This window comes from Helianthus annuus, chromosome 15 (genome assembly GCF_002127325.2).
Source record: "Helianthus annuus cultivar XRQ/B chromosome 15, HanXRQr2.0-SUNRISE, whole genome shotgun sequence".
Lineage (NCBI taxonomy): Eukaryota > Viridiplantae > Streptophyta > Magnoliopsida > Asterales > Asteraceae > Helianthus > Helianthus annuus.
Window position 1 is genome coordinate 2,659,732 of NC_035447.2, and position 24,590 is coordinate 2,684,321.

Here is a 24,590-nt window from a genome sequence, read left to right on the forward strand (position 1 = left end):
TTTTAGCATAGCATATTTAAGATTTAACTTTGAATTCTAAAACTGTTATTCTTCATTTCTTCGTAAGTAATTTTATAATACAAATCTAATCCTTATTTAATGGAACTAATGGATTAATGATTCGTAACATCTAGTACAATTGATCAACAAAACAACTAAAACCTAAAGTACGCTTTTTATAATACTGAAACATAAAATTACTTAAGAAGACACATAAGATTTAACACTAACTTCAACTGTCTTCATCCTTAAAACCAATTAATTTTCAAATGTTTCAATTGTTCGTCGTATCATAGTTAAAGCTCTAAGACCATTACTGTTAACTCAAAGCTTTCTAAAACCAAGAGATGGAAGCAGCAGGAGAGGTACGGTCGAAGCACCATCACCATCGCATCTTCAACTTCGGTGTTTTCCGATGAGCAAAACCCCCTCCAGCATGTCCTCTGTTCAGTCAGACCTGTTGAAGCCTCTCACAAAAAAAAAAAAAAAAAAAAAACTTACCGAAGCACAAAACCATATGCCAATCCCAAACACCAACCAATAATTTCTTCCCCATTTCCTCCTTTCTCTAAAACTCTAAACTTTCCAAGAAATAAGCATCTGTCTGCTTCAATCTTTCTTGATTTTCATATTTCTATCCAAAAACAATCAAAAGATTTAGTTTCTATTTAGAAACATGATTTCTATCCAAACACATCTTTTACTAAATAAAACTCTTGACATGCTGTAATAATAACTTAGACCGAAAATTATGGCTAGGACAAGATGATAGGGTGTTCAAAGGAAAGGTGATGTCGTGCTTCAAAACTGTGGATGATATTCAATAAACTACGTATATTTGGATTAATAACATGTCCAAGTTAAATCGCATTAGTTGGAGTCATTGGTATAGTTTTGATGTAGATGTAGTTCGTTATAAGTGTGTATTTGCCTTTTTTCTGACGTACTTGTGATATTCTTCTAACTATACTTGCTGGGAGTACATATTTTGTTTCATGGTAATCAAAATTCGCTTGATGTTAATGAAAAAGACTTTCAAAACTATTAACACCTCACTCACCCTCCTCCCTCTTTTTCTTTTTCCGTGACAACGACAAGTCGACAACAACAACCTAATGAACGCACCCAACCTCCACCATCATTCCATCTCTCAGCACCACCGCCATCCGTCGCTCCAACCTCTATCATAACTAACCCACCACAACACAACGATTTTTGATGCATACTCTACTCTAGGATATGGTTTGTTGGTTTCTAATTTTCTATCTTGGTCGATGTTATATACCTTGTGGCTTGCTATAACAAAACCTTATAAGCCAAAGCCCATTGGACCCAACAATACAAAGCCCAGTGGGCCGCCATTTGTTTAGAAGCACCATCAGCAAGCCCATTCGTTTAACAAACGATCGACACTGAATAACTGATATAACATTATCCATCACGCAAAACCCTAATCCTCTGGTTCGCCGCCGTGAAGAGGAGGAGGAGATGGTGTCGCTGAAGCTACAGAAGCGGCTCGCCGCTAGCGTCCTCAAGTGCGGCAGAGGCAAGGTCTGGCTCGATCCAAATGAAGGCAATGAGATCTCCATGGCTAACTCTCGTATGTTCCTCTTCTTCATCATCACTCATTAGCTATCTAGAAAACCTAATTATCATCTGTTTTCGCTTTCTGAACATGTATTCTGATGATATAAACATATAATCAGTTATCGTTCATTAGTTGAGCTTATTACACTTTGTTTATGCATTGGTCGAACCTATTTGTGATTTGTGAGCTGTTTTCACTTTTTGTATATGCATTCTGATGATATGCTTAGTTACTGTTCACTTTTTAAGCTTATTTCTCTTTGTTTATGCATCTATGGAACCTATTTGTGATTTGTGAGCTATTTTCACTTTATGTATTGATATAATTATGATAGAAGCGGTTATTGTTCATACGTTGAGCTTATTCCGTTTTTGTTTATGCATCTGACGAACGTTTTGTGATCTGTTTTCACCTTTTGTATTGGTATAGTGATGATAGAAGCGGTTATTGTTCGTAAGTTGAACTTATTACATTCTGTTTATGCATCTGATTAACCTATTTGTGAGCTGTTTTCACTATCTGTATTGATAATTGATATAGTGATGATAGAAGCATTTATTGTTCATAAGTTGAGCTTATTGCACTTTGTTTATGCATCTGTCGAACCTATTTGTGATTTGTGAGTTGTTTTCACTTTCTGTATTGATGTAGTTATGATAGAAGCGGTTATTATTCATAACTTGAGCTTATTACGCTTTGTTTATGCATATGTCGAACTTACTTTTGAGCCGTTATCTTTTTCTGTATTGATATAGGGATGATAGAAGCAGTTGTTGTTCATAAGTCGAGCTTATTGCACTTATTTATGCATCTGGCTAACGTTTTGATGATATGCTATCGTTATCTGTATTTCTGTCATGATCTTAGAATTGGTGTAGATTAGATTTAGCACTTGCGATTGTGATGTCATTATATGTATTGTTATTATAATTTTCATCATCATCGATTAGCTATTTGGTGAACTTTTCTGTGAGCTGTTTTCATTATTTGTATTGTATAGTTATGATAGAAGCATTTATTGATCACAAGTTAAGCTTCATGCACTTTGTTCATGCACATGGTTAACATTTTGGTGATCAGCTATTGATATTTCTACTGCTGTTATGATCATAGAATCGGTTGATGTTTCGTAAATTGAGCTTATTAGTTTCGATTTGCGTATACCATATGTATGTTATGATTTATGATTATACGATTGGTTGCTGCTTGTAAATTAGACCTATTACATATGATTTGTTCTTACTGATTTATCGTTGTCTGTTCACCTGATTTGATTGTTCTTTGCCATATAACATTACATTCTACAAATGAGCTATATAGAGATGTTTTTGGTTCTATGAATAACTATTTTTTTATTCTTTTACATGTTCTTTTCTAATCATTATTTATAGCCTTATAGGTTGTAACTTGTAACAAGTACTTCATACATAAATAAGCGGTTTGTTTTTATGTGAAAGTTGGTGTAATCATCCCATAGTTGTGTTTCAAACTTTGGATAGTGCAAATTATAGGAAGATTTGTCTTTTAGGTGGTGTTTGTTTTGTAGAATGACTGAATAAATGTAGCCTTATTCTCCATTCCTTTCTTAAAATCTGAGAGAGCAACCCTACCGTTTCCCACAGTCAGATAAAACATGTACTTCAACTCAACTCTTTCTGGTCTCCGAAGCACAGTTTTTGTTGACACAAAGGAACATGAGATTTGAAATCAAGGTGAGTGGCGTGCATGAACTGATCTATCTGATTCATATTATTCGAAGCAATAATGAGATTAGCATTGCGAATATATGCATAGGTCGAGTGAACATATTCCAGTACTTTGAATGGTGATTGCTGGTGAGCTTAGTAGTGGGGATTGGAGACTGTAAGTTTCTAGGAGTTTGAATAAACCAGGTATATATGAGATGAAATTATAATGAAAAGGCACTGTGTATGGCAGAAGACTAAGACACTACCAAGGGACTGCTGCGTATTAGGATTTCAACGTGGGGTTTGATCAGTGAGAAGTAGAATGAGTTACAACTCGATAACGGAGTGACAAATAGTGATTTGTGCTATGTGCATTGATGCAGGGAAAGGATTGTAAACCCACCACTCACACAGTTTTTTTCTAGTTCTATATTTGATTGGGTTTTCTTAAACCTATAACCCCAAATTATAACAAAATATATTACTTTTGAACCCATAGTCTCATGCCTACCGACAAACCAGACAGCAATTTAGCTTGTCTGTAAGATTGTAAATATCTATCTCAGCTTGTTAGGCTGTACAAACATCTGATAGCTAAATGCTAGCCAATTTTCATTATAATTATGTTGTGACTTTCTCTTATTGTTTGATTGGATGACGACCGTTTTCATGTTTTTGCTTTGTTTTTTGTTGTGCATTTATATTCGATTAATGTTCACCATCATTTCTTTGCATTACGACTGCAGGTCAAAACATCAGGAAGTTGGTCAAGGATGGTTTTATCATTAGGAAGCCAACCAAAATTCACTCCAGATCTCGGGCACGTCGCATGAAAGAAGCCAAAAGGAAAGGCCGTCATTCAGGATATGGTAATTTTTAAATTTCAACTAGCACTTGTAGAGTTGTATGCATCTCACAGTACAAGATGTTTTTGTATGCGCTTCATGATGTAGCCTGTACAAGGTCACTGCTTGTTAATGATGTATAAATAATCTATAATTTCATTAGGATTTGGTCTCTAGCTTTGTAAAAGTACACGGATGGTTCCTGTGATTTACCAAAATTTTGGATTTGGTCTCTAGCTTTGTAAAAGTACACGGATGGTTCCTGTGGTTTGCACTTTGTAAAACATTTAGTCACTAGCCAACAAATCCAAAGGTTTCAGCATGTCCAAGTTAGTGACTAAATGCGTTACAAAGTGCAAACCACAGGGACAATCCATGTGAATTGTGGCAAAATTGGGGACTAAATGCATTACAAAGTGCAAACCACATGGACCATCCGTGTACTTTTGGAAATCTAGTGACAAAATCCAAAATTCTGGTAAACCACAGGGGCCATCCGTGTACTTTACTCTTTTATTAAATAGATAAATGGTGTTACAACTATGTTAGCTAAAAATGTTATCGTGTGGATTTGGATAATTACGTTTTTTGGATGGACATATCAAACGTTTTGAAATTTCAATGGATATAAGTCGATTTATAAACTTTTACAAGTATGTAATCTAAGTATACCTTTTATATATTGTAAGTACTCACACAGCTGTACTTTTTGTTAAACGAATATCTCACTTCCTATTCACCAATTGTAGATTTTTTTTTCAAAAGATATTATTAGTTATTACGCAACTCACCCTCAGGTAAGCGTAAGGGTACCCGAGAGGCAAGGCTGCCAACTAAGATTCTATGGATGAGAAGAATGAGGGTGTTGAGACGTTTGCTTCGCAAGTACCGTGAAGCCAAGAAGATTGACAAACATATGTACCATGATATGTACATGAAAGTCAAAGGTAATGTTTTCAAGAACAAACGTGTGTTAATGGAGAGCATTCACAAATCAAAGGCTGAAAAGGCCCGTGAGAAGACGTTATCCGACCAGTTTGAGGCCAAACGTGCTAAGAACAAGGCTAGCAGAGAAAGGAAATTGGCCCGAAGAGAAGAACGTTTCGCTCAGGTATTTAATTATTTATTTATTTTACTGTTATTCGTTGATTTAGAAATTGATTGGTTTGGGCTTTGTTTCATTTCTAGTGGGTTAAAAAGGTCAAGCGGGTCGTCAAACAGTTAGAACAGTTTTTAAAATGGTCAAAGAGGTTCCAATCTGTTGAAGCCAGTCTAAAGTGTATTTTAGATATTAAACAATGTAATTTAATTTTAAAATTAATTTGTATTTTTTACATTTTTATCCTAAGAAATTGAAAATTAACTGATGAAAAGTTATTTCGGTCAACTTCAACCCAACGTCACCTACTTGACCACTATGCTTGATGCATGTATGTAACCTGTTTTGCATTTGCAATCTATTATTTAAATAATCAAACTAAAATAATTTAGTTTAAAAGAATAATAAAATAGGCGGAGTAGGTTGAACGTTGTTTAAACCGATTTTTTTATTTTAATCTAAAGTCAGTTTTTTTATATCAATAATCTTAGTTTTTTTTACATCAATAATTTTTTAGTAATATGATGAAAGCACCTTAATTCGTTTTGTTTTTTCACCATAATATATAGTCATACTGATTTCAAGTTCGTTTTTGTTCTCATTTGTTACCTTAATTTACTGCTAACTTAAACTCTTAAAGGTTAATTATGTGATTAGTCATTTTAACACTTAATCTTAATCAGGGTCCGCAGGAAAGAGCACCTGCACCCGCCGCCCCAGTTGCAGCTCCTGCTGCACAACCTACACAGTAAGTTTTATTAGATTTTATTATCGTTACTTTTGTTTTATAATCAATAATAATATGTTGAGAGCTGCTAGAACTTAATGCATTTGTATATAGTGCATGAAATGTGATCCACGTAGCGGTTACGTGCACTCTGCGATTCTTAAAATTTTCAACATATTATTAGTTTTTAATACATGTATATATTCATTTTATATACATGGATGACCCTGTTGCTAACAAAATTTTTGGATTTAGTTCCCGTCTTTTTTAAAGTACGTACTTTGTAACTCATTTAGTCCCCAGTTTTTGTCAAAAGTACATGGATGGTCCATTTGGTTTACACTTTGTAACGCATTTAATCACTAGACGACGGGGACTAAAATATTGCTAAGTGCAAACCACAGGGACCATCCGTGTACTTTTAGCAAAAGTTGGAGACTGCATACTTTATAAAGTTTAAACATGGAGTCAAGGACCATCCGTGTACTTTTAAAAAATTAGGGTCTAAATCAAAAATTTTGGTTAACCACAGGAACCATCTTTCTATTTTACTCTTTTATATAATTTATTTTGATGTGATTTATTTATTTTTTTAGGGCAACAAAGAAATCCAAAAAATGAAGATATTAAAACCGTTGAAGCTTCTTGTGTTTTTTATTATATGTCTTAATTTTATTTTGTTAGTGAATATTTCTGTTATGGAGATTAAAACTCTTGAATCTATGAATTTTGCGTATGACCATGTTTGTTCTGTTGTATTATACTATATTATCATTGTTTCTAAACATGTAATCAGCACAACCATATGTGGTTTATCTATTATTACTTAAACTTCTAGTGACATTGTGCGTAGTGAGATATCTACAAGTTTTAGTGTAATTTTTAGGTATAAATCATGTACGCCTTCGTTAAAAAGTTCGGTTAGTCCCCTGATTGCCCTCAATTAAAACATTCCTGGACCTGTCACAGGTTGTGCCTAGCAATACATTTGCGTTTTTCCTTTTCTTCAACAGCTATTGATACTTCCACTCTATTTTCTAAATCTAAACTACTCGTTTGATTTGAACCTAGGATCTATTCTTTAAGTGACATGTTCTTTTTTTTAGACGGCAAAAAGCTTATGTGTAAACCAACCCTGCTCGGTGTCAATTTGTAAACTCTCGTCCATCGTCAGGTTCGAACCCGGGATTAAAACTCTGATTCGTCTCTTCACCTACACGTCCCTTGAAATTGGCCAAATGGAATCGAACCTTCGTCTTCACCTAGACCTTTTGACCATTGGACCAATTTTTCAAAACAAGAGACTACTTCTAAGTGGGCTAGCCCTACCTAGACAATTCGTTATTGTTGTAACAGAAAAAAATCATAGTTATGGTATTCTAGTAGCTCATTTGCATCTAAAACGACTTATATTATCGTTATACTTATGCCATGTTTGGCTTAGCTTTTCAAAATAACTTATGACTTTTTGAAAAAGTTAATAAGTCATAATGAAGTGACTTATTGACTTTTTCCCTCACATAATAATTCTATACCAAACACCTTTTAACTTTTTACAAAGTCAATAAACTAATAACTCAATAAAATAAGCAATCTCAAAGACCCCCTTATTATTTCATATATAAATCAACAACTTTTTTGTGCATTAGGAGTTGTACTCCAAGCTTGGGGAGTTTTTTTTTTTAAAAAAAAACCTTTCATATTTCACTTTTAATCTAGAAGTTTTATCTTTTATATGTTAACCCTTTTAAATTTTTTACTTCTAACTCAAAGTTTTCATCTTTTGTAATTTAACACAACACTTTATTGTTTACAACTTTGGTCCCCCATACTTTTTATCTTTCGCAAGTTTTTCGTTTTACATTTCGTTCTAAATTTTGCGAGTTAACAAGTCGTAGCGTGCATGTGAGGTTCAACGTTTTTTGCTCTATTTTTTTTTATATTTGACAGACCCGTCACAACGCGTCCATTTTTTCCCTTTTGAAAAGTTCGCCGCAACGTGCGGGTACTAGATTGACTAAGTTATTATTTTTTTACATTTTACGTTTCTGGTTAGTTTCTTCGCATTAACACACTGTAACGGGTGTGCGTGGTTCAATGATTTTAGTCTGCTTTTCGTTTAGTGTAATTTTTACCATTTTATCTATTTTATTTTTACGATGTTGAGAGTCATGTGGTTGTGGCATTGGTGCAACTTGGCACGGTTTTACGAACGTTTTTAACCTATTAAATTTTTTACTAATATTTTGTTTCGGTTTACCTATATACTTCCTTAAAAACTATTTTCTACGTGCATATTTTATGTACGGGTATGTATAAATATGATTTGTTCTACATCCCGACGTAAAATTTTTTTGTAGACGAGTCAGGTCAAATATAATACATTTTCGTTTAAAGAAACTATTTTTACGTGCATGTTTTATGTACGTTTTCGTATAAATTCAAGTTGTTCTGCATTTCGACGTAAACTCTTTTGGGAAATGATTCATGTCAAATATAATATGTTTTCGTGTTTATTTTATGTATGTTTCGTAAAGTTTGTTTCGAACTGTGTGAAGTCAAATTAAGGTTTTCTTTTCTCCCCTTTTTTCGAAAGTTCTAATTAATCCCTTTCGATTACATGTGCATATTTTCCGTCATTCCCGTTACATTTTCTATGTATGAGTTGGATCACATAGAATACGTTATGGTTGTTCGATATGAATTTGATTTACTTTACGTTTGATCCAATCACAATGCTTATACATGTTACATTGAGTTCAACTGGATACGTCGAAATGTGTGTTTTCATATGGTTAATGCATCATATAACGTTTGGACTAATCCATTCAATGTTTACGATGTACCCGCGCCGCAACGCGGTGTTACGAACCAAATCGTTAACCAATTGATCCAAAGAAAATAGACAAGAACTTGAGAGAATTTAGTCAAGCTCCACAGAAAATAGAGAGAAACAAGATGAAATCTAGAGAGAATTTGAGACTTAATATTTTTCATTCATAATAAGAAATGGACATACATAGACTGTTTAAATAGAAATCACAATGTTAACCATCTAACCCACTACCCCACTAACTCAACTAATAACTAACTTTGGAGATCAAAAAGGAAATCATGTGGAAACAAGAAAGTGGCACGTAACATTCCCTCCTACTCAAAATAATCCTTGTCCACAAGGATGAAGTCGGATCATTAGCGGTGCACCACGGTGGCCGCCATTCAGTTCTTCCTGTGGCATTCGGGGCGGTCACACCTACCTGCCATGGTGGTCGCCAATCAAACCATTTGTTGACAGCGTCCATAGGTTTGTTGGTATGCAACTTCATTGGCTTGTGAAAGTGGTTAAGCCATGACAGTGATGCAAAAAAGTTGCATGCTATTGGTTTCAAATAATAAAATATTCTTGATGATTTCTTACCAAATAACCGAGAGAAGACAAACTTATTAGTTTGTTTGTTGTGTTTGGAGAACAAGGCAGAACCATGCAAACATGTCTTTAGTGGTGATGACACAACTCTCTGGATCCGGCGATGAGGAACAGAGGCAGCAAACAAGAAGCAAGGTTTATGACCCGGTAGTTTTGCCGGCGGTGGAGACAGTTGTTGAGGCTGTATAGTTTCAGGTTCCGGAACAGTTTTTGGTGTAGGCGATGAAGATGGTGCTTTGGCGGAAGCACGCAGTGGTGGCGTTGACGTAGATGATGCGGTGGGCTCGGTGGAAAGATTATGTCGGTTTAGGGAGTTCTCAAGGGATTGAAACCCGGTGCGAATTTTGTGCAGAGTAATGATGATATGATTGATTTGGAACTCATACCAAACACACTTTTCGTTCACATACCGGCGAAATTCCTCCTCACTTTGGGTTTGAGCGTCCATTGATGTGGATCAAGACCGCTCTGATACCAATTGTTATGTACCAATCGGTTGATAGATAATCCGTTGAGTGGATTAAACTCAAAAGAAATTAGCAAGAAGCAAGAGTAGCAATTTAGAGAGAATATTAGACTTTAATAATTTTCATTCATTGATTTGGGCTCTGATACCAAATGATGTGTACCACTTGGTTTGATTGATAACCCGTTAAAGTGGGTCAAGCTCCACAGAAAATAGAGAGAAACAAGATGAAATCTAGAGAGAATTTGAGACTTAATATTTTTCATTCATAATAAGAAATGGACATACATAGACTGTTTAAATAGAAATCACAATGTTAACCATCTAACCCACTACCCCACTAACTCAACTAATAACTAACTTTGGAGATCAAAAAGGAAATCATGTGGAAACAAGAAAGTGGCACGTAACACGCGGGAGCCCGTCTTAACCCTAGTTACTTATTACTTATTAATATGTTCATGTTTTGGATGTAATAAACAAATTTGTTATTTTTGTAACAAAAAATTCTTAGTTAATAAGGGTATTAATGATTCTGACCAAAATTTGGTGTCAAAAGAGATCAGCTGAACTGACAAAGTTTGACGGTTTGAAATGGTTAATTCTTTTCATTAGCGTTAGTTTGTAGTATTTGACATAATAAACATGGTTTATTGATTTAGCACATCTATAATTCTATATATCAAATAGATAAGTAATTGGTTGTGTCACTTATCCTAATTATGTGAGTTCAAGATTTCTAATTTCCGCTTTTTTATTTCAACTTTTCTTCTATTGCTTTATTAGTGTTATATTCTTTTTTAAAACTTAAAATATATATTTTTTTAAATTCTCACTACTAACTATTTAATATTTTCATAAAAAATATATGTAATATATGGGTTTCAAACCTAGTGTTTTGTGAGTTAAAAATGTAAATTAGAAAGTTAAAGGTCGGTTTGCTTTACTTACCCGTTAGTGATACAAACTTCAAACTGTAAAAATGAAATGTGTAAAAAAAATGTATCTAAACTTCTTACGCCACATGAAATGTGTAAAAAAATAAAAACCTTTGTACGTTTTAATTGATCATCCGTCTGTTAACTATTAGACAGTCAATTGGAATGGTTGTAGAGAAGTTTTGTAATGTAATGTTTGTTATGTAACGCGTACGTTAGTTTTTTATCTTGATTTTATACTAGGCAGCAACACATCAGGTCTTGATACTGGTTGTATTCTAATGTATAAAACTGGGAAAAAAACCGTGAAACGACTTCACATATGCACTTTGTAGGAGTTGATTTGCACCAACGTTATTATCACGCCACTCTCAATTTTAAATTATTAGCCTTTGGCTCTTTTAAACTAACTAAGCCCTAACGTAGTTAGCCGACGTCGGATGTCACGTCATCAAAAAGCCACGTCAACTGCCGTTTCACTAAATATGTGCCGCATCATTAAAAATGCCACATCACTAAACAAGTGCCACACTAGCAAAAAACTAATTGGGTTAGGGTAGTTTGGGAGTGTCAAACGAAAATAAATTAAAAGTTGGGAGTGGAGTGATACATTTCGTAAGCTGGTAGTGCTATCGGCCTAATGATGAAAGTTTGAGTTATTTAAATTCAATAACCTTTTCTTTTATGAAAGGTTGATAATTTTATTTTCGTTTTTTCCACTATCTATTTTTCTGAAGATCCACTTTCAATTATCAATAGTTGTTTTTTTTTCTTTTCTGAAGATGTACTTGTAATTTCCAATCGTACCATCTACTTATCACACTTAGGGTGAAGGGAGTGGTGCGGGAAACCACTCGGCAAAGGTGTTTGCCGCGCGGCAACACCGCCGCCGGCCACCTTTGCCGCTTGGCAAACCAAACAACTCGGTATACCTTTGCCGAGTGACCAAAGAAGAGAGAGAGGGGGGCAATAATGATTGGAGCATGTTTTTCCGTGCTACGGCGGCTGGTGGCGGTGGTTTCCGGTGGCGGTGGTGGTGTTGCTACGGCGGTAGTGAACAGGAGGTGGTGGAACCGGTGGTGATGAACAGGAGGTGGTGGTGGTGAACAGGAGGTGGGGAACCGGTGGTGGTGAACAGGTGGTGGTGGTGGCGGGTGGTGATGGAGGTGGAACCGGTGGTTGTGGAGGTGATAAGGGTGGGTTGATTTTGAGGGTGGTGGTGGTGGTGGAACCGGTGGTGGTGGTGGTGAAGGGGTGTTTAAAGATAAAAAAATAAAAAAAGTTTGCCACTTTCAAGTGTCTAAACCATTGCCAACATTTTTCAGCAAAGTTTAAACTTTTTACCCTCTCTGACATGACACTCTGTGATTGGTCCATTTTAAAGTTTGCCACTTTCACCTGTTTAACCACTCCCTTCACCCTTAAACAAAACAGGTTAGCGACAACCCACGTACAACTCGTCAAACATGATTATAGGTTAAAGTGGTCGTGTCCGAGTTGACTCGAATTTTATATGTGTGTGGGTTATTATTGAAATCTTTGACATGAATAATCATGGGCGGAACCAGAGGGGGGTCAAGAGGGTCCGTTGACCCTCCGGTCACCGAAACTTTTTGAATTTTTATTTATAAATTTTGAGTTTTTATAGAACAAACTTAGAGATGGACCCCCTAATTTGAACCAGTATAGAATATAAGCTTATGATGACCCTCTAACTAAATCTTTCTGGTTCCGTAACTGAAATAACATAGGTCGTGTTCAAGTTGCATACTTCAATTCGTAAACTGTCAACTTGACACGATTAACAACCTAAGTAAAGTAAACTCCACACGTAAAAGTTATTACATTGAATGACCGAATATATAAACAAATTTTGATCATCTTTTTTAAAAATCATATTTGACATCAAAATGGCAAATTACAAGTACACCATCAAGCGACTCCATGTTTGACTCTAATCTAACCTATTTTTCCTTTTTGTTTCATTTATGAGTTACTTAAGAGGGTTGGCTACTTGGCCTTAGCCTATATGTTTGGATTTTATAGCACATACGTCATTAATGTCACTAATAAGTGTCGCAAAAATAATTGCTTTTACTATAGATCGTATAGGTTCTATTAGTATAGACAACAAGTTTGGCATATCTATTCACATATAAGTCATAATGGCATTGATGACCTAAGCCAAAACCACATATTAGTTTTGAGAATAAAGTTTACTAAAAAAATATATATTTTTTTAAAAGTTGAGTAACCCTTCAGTCGAGGTTCTTTTTCTTTTATTGTACAAAATGCCTTAACGTACGTAATGTACGTGATGTGAAATCGCATGTTATAAAATAGTATGGATGAAATTGCATGTGATAATTTTGTTGAAATCGCATGTTGGTTTTTGTAACAATTTTGCATGTGCATTGATGAAATCACATGTGATAATTTTGATGAAATCGCATGTTGGTTTTTGTAACAATTTCGCATGTTGGTAATTTTGATAAAATCGCATGTTAAAAAACCAATATGCGAAACTGTTACAAAAAACCGACATGCGATTTCAACATGGGATGAATATCTGACGGCTGAGATGAGCGCGTACATATTGTACGATAATAACCTAACCCCATGTGTTATGAGTATGGAGTAAAGTATTTATTAACAATGTGTTATGTGTTGTGTGTTACATGTTGCGATGTTTTATGTGTTGTGGAGTAAAGTATTTATTAAAATCGGGTCATCTTAAAAATATTTAAATTGTGGCTGATTTAACATTTAAGGTAGATACTAACGTTTGATCGATTTGTGCGAGTATGTCTAACCGTACCCCTTCCGAACATATCTCCCATGCAGGAGCAATTTTTTTTATGGGAGGCCATTTCCTAAGTTTGTGAGATGGGTGGATAGTTGGATACGTTTAGCACAATCCGCAATCTTATGTGATTGTTGTGTTCTTACTATATGCATATGGGAGTATTACGAATTCGATGATGGTTATTTTATTGTTTATATCCGCAAGGTGTACTTTCTCTCGTTCATTTGGATCATGTGATTACTTGTTAGTTCGAAATCTTGCGTTATGGATTCTTGACCTTGTGTTCCGAAAAGATCTTTTAGCGTTGACGAGCCCAAATTGGTACAGAAACAAGTTTTCCCCAATCACCTTTCTCCACCTCGTGACCACCAGTCTGCGATCTCAGAACTGACGTAGAGGTACCCGCCTGTTGGGTTTTTTTTTTCCAGGTACCTGTTGGCTATCGGGCATACATACGGGAATCGGGCATACCTGTTTGTTTGTCAAAGATAACCGTTGGGATTTTCATGTAGATTTCTTTTTGTTATCATTCAAATATTTACATAATTCTATATTTTTAATATATACAACGAAATTAAACGTATGATAATTTACGTACATATCATCAACCATAAAATGCTTGATATATTTAAATAGGTACATTCATGACACATATGATATCAAAAATACATATCTAATAAAAATTAATTCATTTTCCACATAATGAAAGTACTTGAATGATGCATTACTAGATGAGGGGCAAGTAGAAAAAAAAAATTAAAAAAAAATAATTTATTGGTTGTTTGTTCGGCATTCGGCAATATGTTTCGGGTAAACTGATATATATGATTTTGGGTAATCAGACTAGGTATCATTGAATACCACATCTGTACCGAACCCATGATTTTTTTATCTGTCCATACCTGGTTCCTTACTCGAATATCATCCAATATGTTTCGAGTTTCAGGTTACCATACCTATGCCATTTGTGTGGCAAGTGTTCTAACACAACAACTCATGTGTTTTGGGACGAGAAAATCTAATCATTGAGAGAGTATAGATTTTATATTTATATTTTTTTTAAAAGATAAAAATATTTTAATAGTTCATTGGTCACAATATCTCCAAAAGATATGATTCTTACTTTTAATAGTGCAAACATGTTTCTCTATCCTTGCCTCATCTTTTCATTAGAGGTAAAAGTTCCAAAGGTATCACATTTTTCATACATTTTTATAAAAGGAACTCACGAGACTTGCCCTTTACGGACTCCTGATGAATTATACATTATATATATCTTAAACATCTAAACCAAAGTGTCTCCTTCGCATTATGGTCCTCGCTAGCGTATAAAAGTACCTTTCGCTCAAAATGCATGGTCTTGATTCGCTAGCGTAATGGACTTCACACGTCCCCTAGCTTAGCAGGTAGCGAAACATATTAACATAGCGCACATGTTTGTAACGAAGTGTATGGTGTGTGAAGAAGGGAGGTGTAGATAGAAACAAGTATGAAGTATCTGTCATATACTCCCAAACAAACTGGATGTTGTTTTATATGTAATAAATAAACAAAACTTGCTTCGCTAGTGGGCGAAAAAAGACGCATGTGTTTACGCGATTACGAGTGATAAAAAGTTATTAAACCATTCGGACTAAAATGACATTTAACAGATGGGACCCATTTGATTGAAACTATGGTCATATTGTGGTTGATAATTGTCCATGTGAAATACATGTAAAGGAACATAATTTTTTTGTCAGATTTGTACGGATGGATTGAATTATTTTTTCATTGTAATTCGTGCATTGATGATTGTACATGTGAAAACAACTGTAAGATTCGAATGGTGGAATATGAATATGAATATGTATGGTCCCATGTGTTGGAAGATGAAAGCTAGCTAGCTGTAAAAGAAATGTTCTTTTCTAGGGGACTACCTTCTTCATACATCTATCATCATCCTTGTATAACCATGTTCATACACACACACAGAGATATCCTCGTCAAGGGTATTTTGGTCATTTTACTATTTACTTCGTGATCCTTAGAAGAAGGTGGTTATTCGCGCTATCCATAGGGTAATTGTCGTGGAGCATACAAACAAATATTTTCTAAAAGTTAAGAATCTTTATACGGGGTTACTTAGGACTATCGCTAATCCAGATAGAGGATACAGGATACGATATGTTATATATGTTGGTAACATGTACCCGGACACACTAAGATATCTTCATCAAGGGCATTACGGTCATTCACCTCTTGTCGAATAGAAGAAGAAAGCGGTTACTCACACAAAGGGTCGGGTAAATGTTGTCAAACAAAAAAGGGGTAACTTTTCAAAAGTTCACACATGTGATTACCAAACTACCCGCGGATCCATTTGACGTGTTCAGATAAATGGGTTACATAGATTGTGTAGGGGTTACATGAATTAAGTGTGTGCGGGTTACGGTTGAGGGTTATGGTTGATGTTCTTGACACGAAAAAAATACATGGGACTCGTGTTTCAGTTGAACAATCGAATCCGAAACCCGCCAACCCAATACGATTGACATTTGACACTCTTGTTCATGGTCATGTTTGAGACCGACCATGTATCAAACTCGTATCCTATCCTACGCCCGGTTATTGATTCCAAACCATTGCGGTTTTGAACCCATTCATACCCCATCCCTTGGTACAATATCACTATCAACAATAACCCAACCACCAATACAGTAAACATGAGCAACCTGTGCATCATAGACACGCATATTAATCTCCTATTTCTCATTAAATTAATAATGTTTAGTGAACATATTATGAGTGTTGTTTAAATTAGAAAGTGACAGGAGGGGGGATGGCTTGTTACCGACACAATTTTTTCATGATTATGATTAACATATGATTAGCAAACATTAATGACGGTTGCCATGTCTTAATCACCTTTCTTGTTTTTTTTTTTGAACGGCAAATTTGGATCAATGGAGTATCATCGTGCCACTAGCGGAACCACCCGATCATATCCATCTCCACTAGGCATAATGCCTATACACCAATTCAGGAGGAAACCCAATGAATATGGGAAAAACCCCTTTGTGAGAATCGAACCCAGGACCTATTGGTCCCAAAGTCTTATCCCACCTCCAAGATGCCACTAGGCTATAAAGCCATGGACACCTTTCTTGTATATCTTATATAATCACCATAAAGGCATAAATATAGTTGACTCTAAATAAAAACAGAAAAAGAGTTGTGCTAAACGTACCCCTCTTATGGTTTTTACTGAATTTATCCACTCCCCTACTGAAGCAGTCACATCATCATTCTACTCTCTCTTACATGGGGTGCGTTAAGCATATATACATAGGACAACTGCGAATCAACTGAACAAGCGAACAACCAATGGTTCGGCTATGATTTTTTTTTACCAATCGAGCCGTCGCCAACGCTCAAACTTATTTTTATATTATATAATTAACAAAAACAACTGTTACCACGTTTTACAAACAATATATTACTTTTGCTCCGATTTTTTGCCTTACTAACTGAAATGTGTATATGACCCAGACCTACAACCGAAAGTTAACTTAGTTACAACTGAACCACCTTCCCTATTAACAGCAAAACAAAACTGCTAACAACCTATTATAGGTACTAAGTTTTGACTTTAACCCATAATTAAAACCGATTCGACACCACTAACTCCTTAAAAACAAAACGTCTTTTTTTCTAAACGGTTCTATTTTTTTTACTGAACGTACCCCTTCATGTCATATCAGTCATTTCATCTTTTCAAATCACCGTATACGCCAATATACAGTGGGCGGGCGTATGCTATACGCCCGTATAACAAGGGTACAGCAAGCACATTTACCTAAAGCCTTTTCTAAAGAGTGAATTTCAAGGATTGTCCTTTATCTTTATACCCATTTTCAGGCGTTGTCCTTTATGTTCAAAATTGATGAGTTTTGTCCTTTATGTTCTCATATCATACACATTTTGTCCTTTAAGCCTAACCCAATTAGTTTTTTCAGTTAAATTTGGTCATATGCTTTGCACATGAGGGTATTTTTGTCAATTCAAAGCTAAGTTCAACGGCAGATTTACAGCTCAAAGCTTCTGTAACCTTAGAATTGACAGAAATGCCCTCATGTGCAAAGCACCTGACCAAATTTAACTGAAAAAACTAACTGGGTTAGGCCTAAAGGACAAAACGTGTATGATATGAAAACATAAAGGACAACGCCTGAAAATGGATATAAAGATAAAGGACAATGGCAACCAAATGAGTGGCAAAGTGAATCTTATGAATTACACATTCAGCATCATGAAAAATCTAGTAGAAATCTGAGACAGAGTTCTATACTGTAATCTGGAAACAGACTAAATTGAATATCTTTTCAGTTTTCGGTTTTATTATCAGAATGCAGAAATAATGGAATAGAATACATATCCTCAAACATAACATAAATCTATAAACCCCCCAAGAACAAAAAAACAAATAGCAACTGCAATACAAGGATATGATAGAGAAATGTACCAGTCTCGATTCTGATAATCACAACGGCTGTTTATACAGATCATACGGAGACCATAACGCATCCAACGGGCACGGTTGTTTCGAATCGAGTCTCAGCCACGGCTTCCCACTCCCACTCCAATGCAGCAAGCTAACCGGACCGGGGTGCAGGTCACGACAACTACCCTTAACATTATCCCCACCCAACCCATGCTGGTTCCACCCATGGTCAATTGGAGCCACATGACCCGCAAAAACCAGCAGGAATGGAGGTAACGACCCGAGCTCATATATCCGCTCGTTTTTCTGAATCTCCATCCACTTTTCGATCCGTTTCGTATACCCGAACTCCCTCCATTTCTCCAAATCAATAACCATCACTCCAGTGTTGAAGTAGCATGCATTCCTACCGTTGAAAATGCCGGAATACTGCCGGTTTGACCAGAAACCGCCGGTGAAGTATTTCGTGAAATTTGCGTGACAATACTCCGGTGCTCCGATTGTTTTCTCACCTAAACTTGTTCCCCATAGCTTCGCCACGTCATCAACCACCACCAGATCGGAATCTAGATAAATCACTCGCCGGACGCACGGTTCGAGCATGTCGGCAATGTAATTTCGCGCGTAATTTAGCGGCTGTTCCAATGCTTGACGCACCGACGTTGAAATCAGCTTCCGTACAATCTCCGGATCGAAATAATACAGTTTAAACTTCAATTTAGGGAAAGTTTGAGAAACTAGGGTTTTGAGGTTCGTATCAGAGACTAAAAAATGGAAGAAAACACTCTCCGGACACGATGCGTGCTGCAAAATCGAATGAACTGCGGCAATCGAGCCTCGTAAATACTCGAAATCGAGAGTTAACGCTACGTGTACCTGAGCCGGATCGCAAACATCGCCGGAATGTTGAACCGGAACGCATCCGGCGGCGTTGCGGAACTCCGACGCGCGACGAAACGACGATGTTCGGTGACGAAACCGTCCGTCGATGTGCGAGTGCGAATGCGAATGAGATCTAATCGCTTCAGCAGGATGAAACGATTGTAACGAAGGAGCGAGAACAATCATCACCAATGCCGCCGATACAAAGCCTGAAAATCTGATTATCCATTGCATTTTACAATCTACGGTTGAAAATTAGGGTTCCGGGGAGGTCCGGCACAACTGAAAACCAAAAAAAATCAAAATCAATCAGTTAACGAATTAATCAACGAATCTAGAACATTATTGATTAATAACTATAACTTACAATCTACAATCGCAAATCACCACCGGCGGTTGAAACCTAGGGTTCCGGTGAGGTCCGGCACGATTCAAAAGCGAATAAATCAATCAATCTATCAAATAATGAGTGAATCTAGAGGATTATCGATTATTATGAATTATCGAACGAATCTGAAACGAGAACCTTGTGGAATTATCAGAAGAAGATGCTGCCGTGAGAACGAAGCGATCTTCTTCTGAAGGTGACGTCACTGCAGTGAAGGTGTCGGTGGTGTTACCGGAGAGTGTGCATATTCCGTCGAATGTTCTCGCCGGCGATAACGATTCCGTCCTCCAATCTTCGCCGGAAAACGAAGATGACGATGAAGGACGGAGAAGAAGAGAGAAAATGGGGATTTTTTTAATTTTTTAATTAATTTTTTATTTATTTTTTGAAAATTTTGGGGTTTGGTTTCTGGAGATTGAACGGTGGCATCGCGTGTTGTTATGTTGTTGGAATCAATATATTTGTATACTCTATGCACTTGCTTTATTTTAATATAACAATAATAATATTATATTATGTGTGTATATGTATATTAGAAGCTGTGTTAGTTTCGGTACAAACCATATTTATCCTATAAACCGTAAGAAAATATACTATCACTTAAAAAAAGTTAAATTAGCATATACTAAAACTATACTAAAACTAGCATATACTAAAATTAGCATATCACTTAAAAAAAGTTAAATTAGCATATACTAAAACTATACATACATAAAATTAGCACTTTTGAATTATATTATCATATGAAAATTAATAATAAGGTGATTTTAGCACATATGTAAATGATATCAGCATTTTTTTCTTTATGTAAAATTATATCATCACATTGAAAACAAAAGAGAATATCCGAATAGAGAATTAATTGTTTGTTAGCATAATTATAGGAAATTCAACATAACTGATATTATTTAGGTTATTATTTTACTATTTCTTTACAATTGGTTAGATGTCATATGACACTTTTTAAATGGTTTTTACCCTTTGTATACGAAATGTGGTTTGTATTTGATTTTATTCCTATTATTTAAATGGTTCTTATCCTTTGTATACGAAATATGGTTTGTATTTGATTTTACTCCTATTAAAAAATATAATAAAATTACATGATATAACAATCTAATAATATAGATAATAATAAATGCGATGTGCTTTTTATTTCTATCTGATATGAGATATTCTTTAATGCCTTAGGATTCTTTTATTTGAATCTGCTAGTTTTGATAATTAGAAAATTAAATTTTGAAGCTGGAAATTATGTATAAATAAATTAATTTATTTATTTTGGATAAGCTTTAACCGTTAAAATTTAAGATTTAATTTGATAATTGAAACTTTGAGAGATGCATACATGTCCAATAAATCTATTAAAAATTTAAAATATCATATATTTTATTTAAATGATTATATCATTAATATCGTATATTTTATTTTGAATGATTATATCATTAAAATCAACAATTTTAATGGGTTTCATCAAACACAATTAATGGGGCTATAAATTTATTTATTGATTTCTCAAAATTTGAGAATTTCATTTTTACTTTTTATTTTTATTATGGCCGGTAATAGGTAACTTGTATAAAATAAAGTTAGATATGTTCACTGAAAAGTACATCATGTGATTTTTCACTTTTTATAAAATAATTAAAATTAAAAGGTTAGGGTCAATCATTTCTTCTTCTTTTAACATAAAACATACAACTATGTTATAGACATCATCATCATTATACTCAGTAAATTCACCAGAGTTAAGGTAGTGTCTGAGGAGGGTAAAATATAGACAGTCTTACCTCTACCTCGTAGGAATAGAGATGTTGCTTCCGGTGAGACCCCCCAGCTCGATGGTAGTTTTGTATCAAGTATTGGATATAAGGCACATTACACTCGGCAATTAAGGCAAAGACCAATTAGTGCATGTACTCTCTTGTATTTCGGCTATCAACGCCACCACATGATGCATGATTATCCATTCCCCTCTTTTAACATTATTTTCACGAAATTAGTAAAATAACGTTAAAATTAGTGCACTTTAACCCCCCCCCCCCGAGCGCCCACACATATATACATTAATACAACTGTGTTATAGACATTGGATATAATGTAGTGAAACGAGTCGTATTCATGTTTATAACTTGTGTTGTTCCCATCGTCAGAGATATGTTAAACCTGCTAAGACATGATTTTTCAGCCCTAATTTTTATGTTACTAAATTTTAAAGTAGTCCTTTTTATTGATTTCTTTACTACGTCTCTTACATCGTTTTTATCACAACTATTATGTTATTTCCTGTAGTTTTTACTTTGATCTTTAGCGTTTATAACCGTTTTTCTACAATTTCCTGTAGTCTTTAATTGTCGACGAATCAAATGTAAATCACTATTGTACACAAATCAAATCTATTATCTATATTAAAACAAAACATTTTGGTGCCACTTGGCATAATTTTAATCCATTAATTGCCACCTGGCATCTCCTTACGCCTCCTTTAGTACATTTAGGAGGGAAAACATCGCCTCTTTTTATTCCATTTGCTTCTTTAATACGCTTTTGCTCTTACAATACTCTATCACCGACTTTCAAAATTGAAACAAACCCTAATTCTCGCTACCTTCCTTTCTGTGATGAATCTTTCTACATCCGTCACCAGATCTCCTCCCTCATTATCCTAGCCACCATCTCCATCTCCTCCCTTTCTCTGTCATGAATCTTTCTCCAGGCGATTCTAGGGTTTCTTTCCCGGTCGCTTCAAGATCTAAGCTTTCTGAGAGATGAATCTTTGTAGATCCAACACCAGATCGACTGGTGTGACCGCTCGGTACCTTTCTTTTTACCATCTCTATTATATGTTATTTGAATCGGATCTGGGTTGTAATTTTCCAGACTTGGTGGAAGATCTGGGTTGCATCTTTGTGTCTCGATATGGTGGAGGAAGACCTGGCCAGCTCTAGGTCGATGTATACTAAAGCTTCAGGTATCTTTTAAATTTTGGTTGTTTTGATCTTCCTACTGATTATTTTGTTTTTGTTTGATCTTTCTTTTTACCATCTCTGTTATATGTTATTTGAATCAGATCTAGGTTGTGATTTCCTAGACTTGGTGGAAGATCTGGGTTGCATCTTTGTTTCTCGAGAGGGCGGAGGAAGATCTGGCCAGATCTAGGTCGATTTATTGTAGTCATTGCAGAGATATTGGTGAGTTGACTCAGTTCGGTTGAATGATTCAGTTGACTCATGTGTTGTTTTATGTTTACCTGTTGATTAAATGTTGGTTGTTTTACAGGTCTTTGGGTTTTATCAACTATCAGACATTGTAATTTCCATGTAATAAGGTATACTAAAGCTTCAGGTATCTTTTAAATGTTGGTTGTTTTGATCTTGCTACTGATTATTTTTTTTTTGTTTCAGTTTATTGGATATTTTGATCTTGCTGTTGAATATTTTTGTGAAATGTTGGATCACATCCGATTTTTAATGCTTCAGGTATCTTTTAATTTTTTTAATTTTCATGATTATTGATTTATGTTGTAGTTTTCACTGAAATTCAAAGCTGCAGATCTCTTCACATTAGTACTACGTTTCAGATTTTAATAAATTATCATAACAACACCAGGATCTAGAATAAAATTAAATGAGAGTTTTTATTATAGTATCGGTTTTCAGTTTCTATCAGTTTTGTTATGCAAATATGTTGTTATCTTATGCACAGAGTCAGATCTAACACTATTACTGTGAATCAATATTTTTTGACTGTGAATCAATATTTTTTTTGCAAAAGTCAAAATAGGTCAAATGGATTGACGGGTTGTAAAGAGGTTGGTGAGTTTTAGATATTTTGCAAAAAAATGGTAGTTGTTGAAGCCCATGTTAGCAAGAAGTCAACAATGGTAAACCAAGTTGTTTTATTTCAGCTCTAGCTTTTACGCTCATCAAATAAAAGTGTTCAAAAATTAAAATCATTTGTAATTATTTAAATTATGCTTTGACTCAGATGCGTTCTTTTAGGTTGGTGCTGGAATATCAAAGCCAAATAAGGTCATTACAGCTTGAATTGTGGCATATTCTTGGTCCGTGTGGGCTATCCTGGTGATATCTTGCGCTCCAAACCTGTTGGTAGGCTTTTTTTTCTCCAGATTTGTATCTTTGTTCTTTCTTATTATTTGCAACTACATTTGTTGTAATCTTGTTTTAGGTCTGCAGTACCTGTTGGTAGGCTCCAAACCTGTTGGTAGGCTTTTTTTTTTTTTGTTGTCGTTTTAGGTCTGCAGTACCAGAGTACATGAAAACTGAATGGCGTATGGTTGCTCTCTATATCGTGGTTTTGTTCGTGTCTTGAAAGGTATCCTATGTGCTATTTTATGTTTTAAGTCTGGCTACTTATTTACATTCAGATCTGAGGTGTTTGTTTTATCTACAAAAGAAGGCTGCTGTGCTCTCCATGATTTGGGTGGTTAAATCCAAACAGTAGGTTTCTGAAAGCATCTCTCAAGTCTCATCAGGCTCTCCACGATGGCCTGTGGCTTCATCGTCGTCTCTCTTAATCACATGTGACCCAAATCTTCTTGCTTTGGTTGGTTTGCTGCACTTCTACATGTGAGAGTATACTTTATGAGGTCGCCGTTCTGATTGGGTTAGTCTCTGGAGTTTACCATCACGCTCGGTTTCTTTTTCGGTGAGTTCTTTTATTGGCGTGTGTTCACTAACGTCGTTCTTTGACCTATGTTTTCAGGTATTTGTTACCACTGACCACATTTTTTTTGCCCGTGCATACTGCTTTAGAAATCTATAGGTGAAGCTGTTGAGGTTGGTTATTAAAATATGCAAACTTCTTATACTGATCAATTTTAAAAAATCAACTGACGTTGACTTTTGTGTGATGAAGGTCCAGGATAGTAATGATGTGCTATGCTACTTATAATAAGTTAAATCCCATTATTGTCATGATATACATGCGATAGCTGCTGATGAAGCACCAATATCCAAAAGGAAGACTAAAGAGAGAGTTGAAATCCACATGTTAAACCGTTTTGGAGGATGCTCCTAATGCTACCGGGTAGACTCAGACACACCCATGTATGATTGGGCACCATTCTGTTTTTTTACTTATTATGCTTCAACTTTGAACTTACAGATTATTTTTTACTGTTTTAACATATAAGCAATTTTATACTTGCTGTGAACATTCAATCCCATCAAAAGTTTATTTATTTTCTTCATTTTTAAACCCAAATTAAAAGACTTTCACACACATATCATG

The 24,590-nt window shown here is 35.2% G+C and overlaps 2 protein-coding genes and 1 long non-coding RNA gene across 5 annotated transcripts; 2 read left to right on the plus strand and 1 right to left on the minus strand.

Annotated features, from left to right (window-relative positions):
• Positions 1–1,397: 1,397 nt before the first annotated feature.
• LOC110909942 (60S ribosomal protein L19-3) lies at positions 1,398–6,784 on the plus strand. The gene is made up of 5 exons (XM_022154662.2): positions 1,398–1,600; positions 4,023–4,145; positions 4,919–5,232; positions 5,904–5,968; positions 6,544–6,784. Exons 1-5 carry the CDS (start codon positions 1,489–1,491, stop codon positions 6,566–6,568), a joined length of 639 nt encoding a protein of 212 aa, XP_022010354.1. The 5' UTR covers positions 1,398–1,488; the 3' UTR covers positions 6,569–6,784.
• Positions 6,785–17,925: 11,141 nt separating this feature from the next.
• LOC110909941 (probable galacturonosyltransferase-like 7) lies at positions 17,926–19,786 on the minus strand. The gene is made up of 2 exons (XM_022154661.2): positions 19,317–19,786; positions 17,926–19,231 (listed from the first exon to the last, which is right to left on the minus strand). Exon 2 carries the CDS (start codon positions 19,181–19,183, stop codon positions 18,107–18,109), a length of 1,077 nt encoding a protein of 358 aa, XP_022010353.1. The 5' UTR covers positions 19,184–19,231; positions 19,317–19,786; the 3' UTR covers positions 17,926–18,106.
• Positions 19,787–21,877: 2,091 nt separating this feature from the next.
• LOC110913102 lies at positions 21,878–24,590 on the plus strand. 3 transcript variants are annotated; one of them, XR_004881413.1, is made up of 9 exons: positions 21,878–22,308; positions 22,408–22,528; positions 22,617–22,665; positions 22,742–22,816; positions 23,112–23,446; positions 23,526–23,672; positions 23,754–23,963; positions 24,063–24,136; positions 24,216–24,590. It is a non-coding gene; the product is annotated as an uncharacterized LOC110913102 (long non-coding RNA). The 3 variants fall into 3 exon arrangements; XR_002578368.2 differs by having other exon boundaries at positions 23,339–23,446; XR_004881412.1 differs by lacking the exon at positions 24,216–24,590 and having other exon boundaries at positions 23,339–23,446; positions 24,063–24,214.

What these genes read in the sequence shown, in the direction of transcription:
- LOC110909942 (XM_022154662.2), top strand. Translation starts at nt 1,489, where the DNA reads ATGGTGTCGCTGAAGCTACAGAAGCGGCTCGCCGCTAGCGTCCTCAAG. An exon ending in AGGCCGTCATTCAGGATATG is followed by an intron (nt 4,146 to 4,918) that starts GTAATTTTTAAA and finishes ACTCACCCTCAG; the next exon opens with GTAAGCGTAAGGGTACCCGA. An exon ending in GAGAAGAACGTTTCGCTCAG is followed by an intron (nt 5,233 to 5,903) that starts GTATTTAATTAT and finishes AATCTTAATCAG; the next exon opens with GGTCCGCAGGAAAGAGCACC.
- LOC110909941 (XM_022154661.2), bottom strand. Translation starts at nt 19,183, where the DNA reads ATGCAATGGATAATCAGATTTTCAGGCTTTGTATCGGCGGCATTGGTG.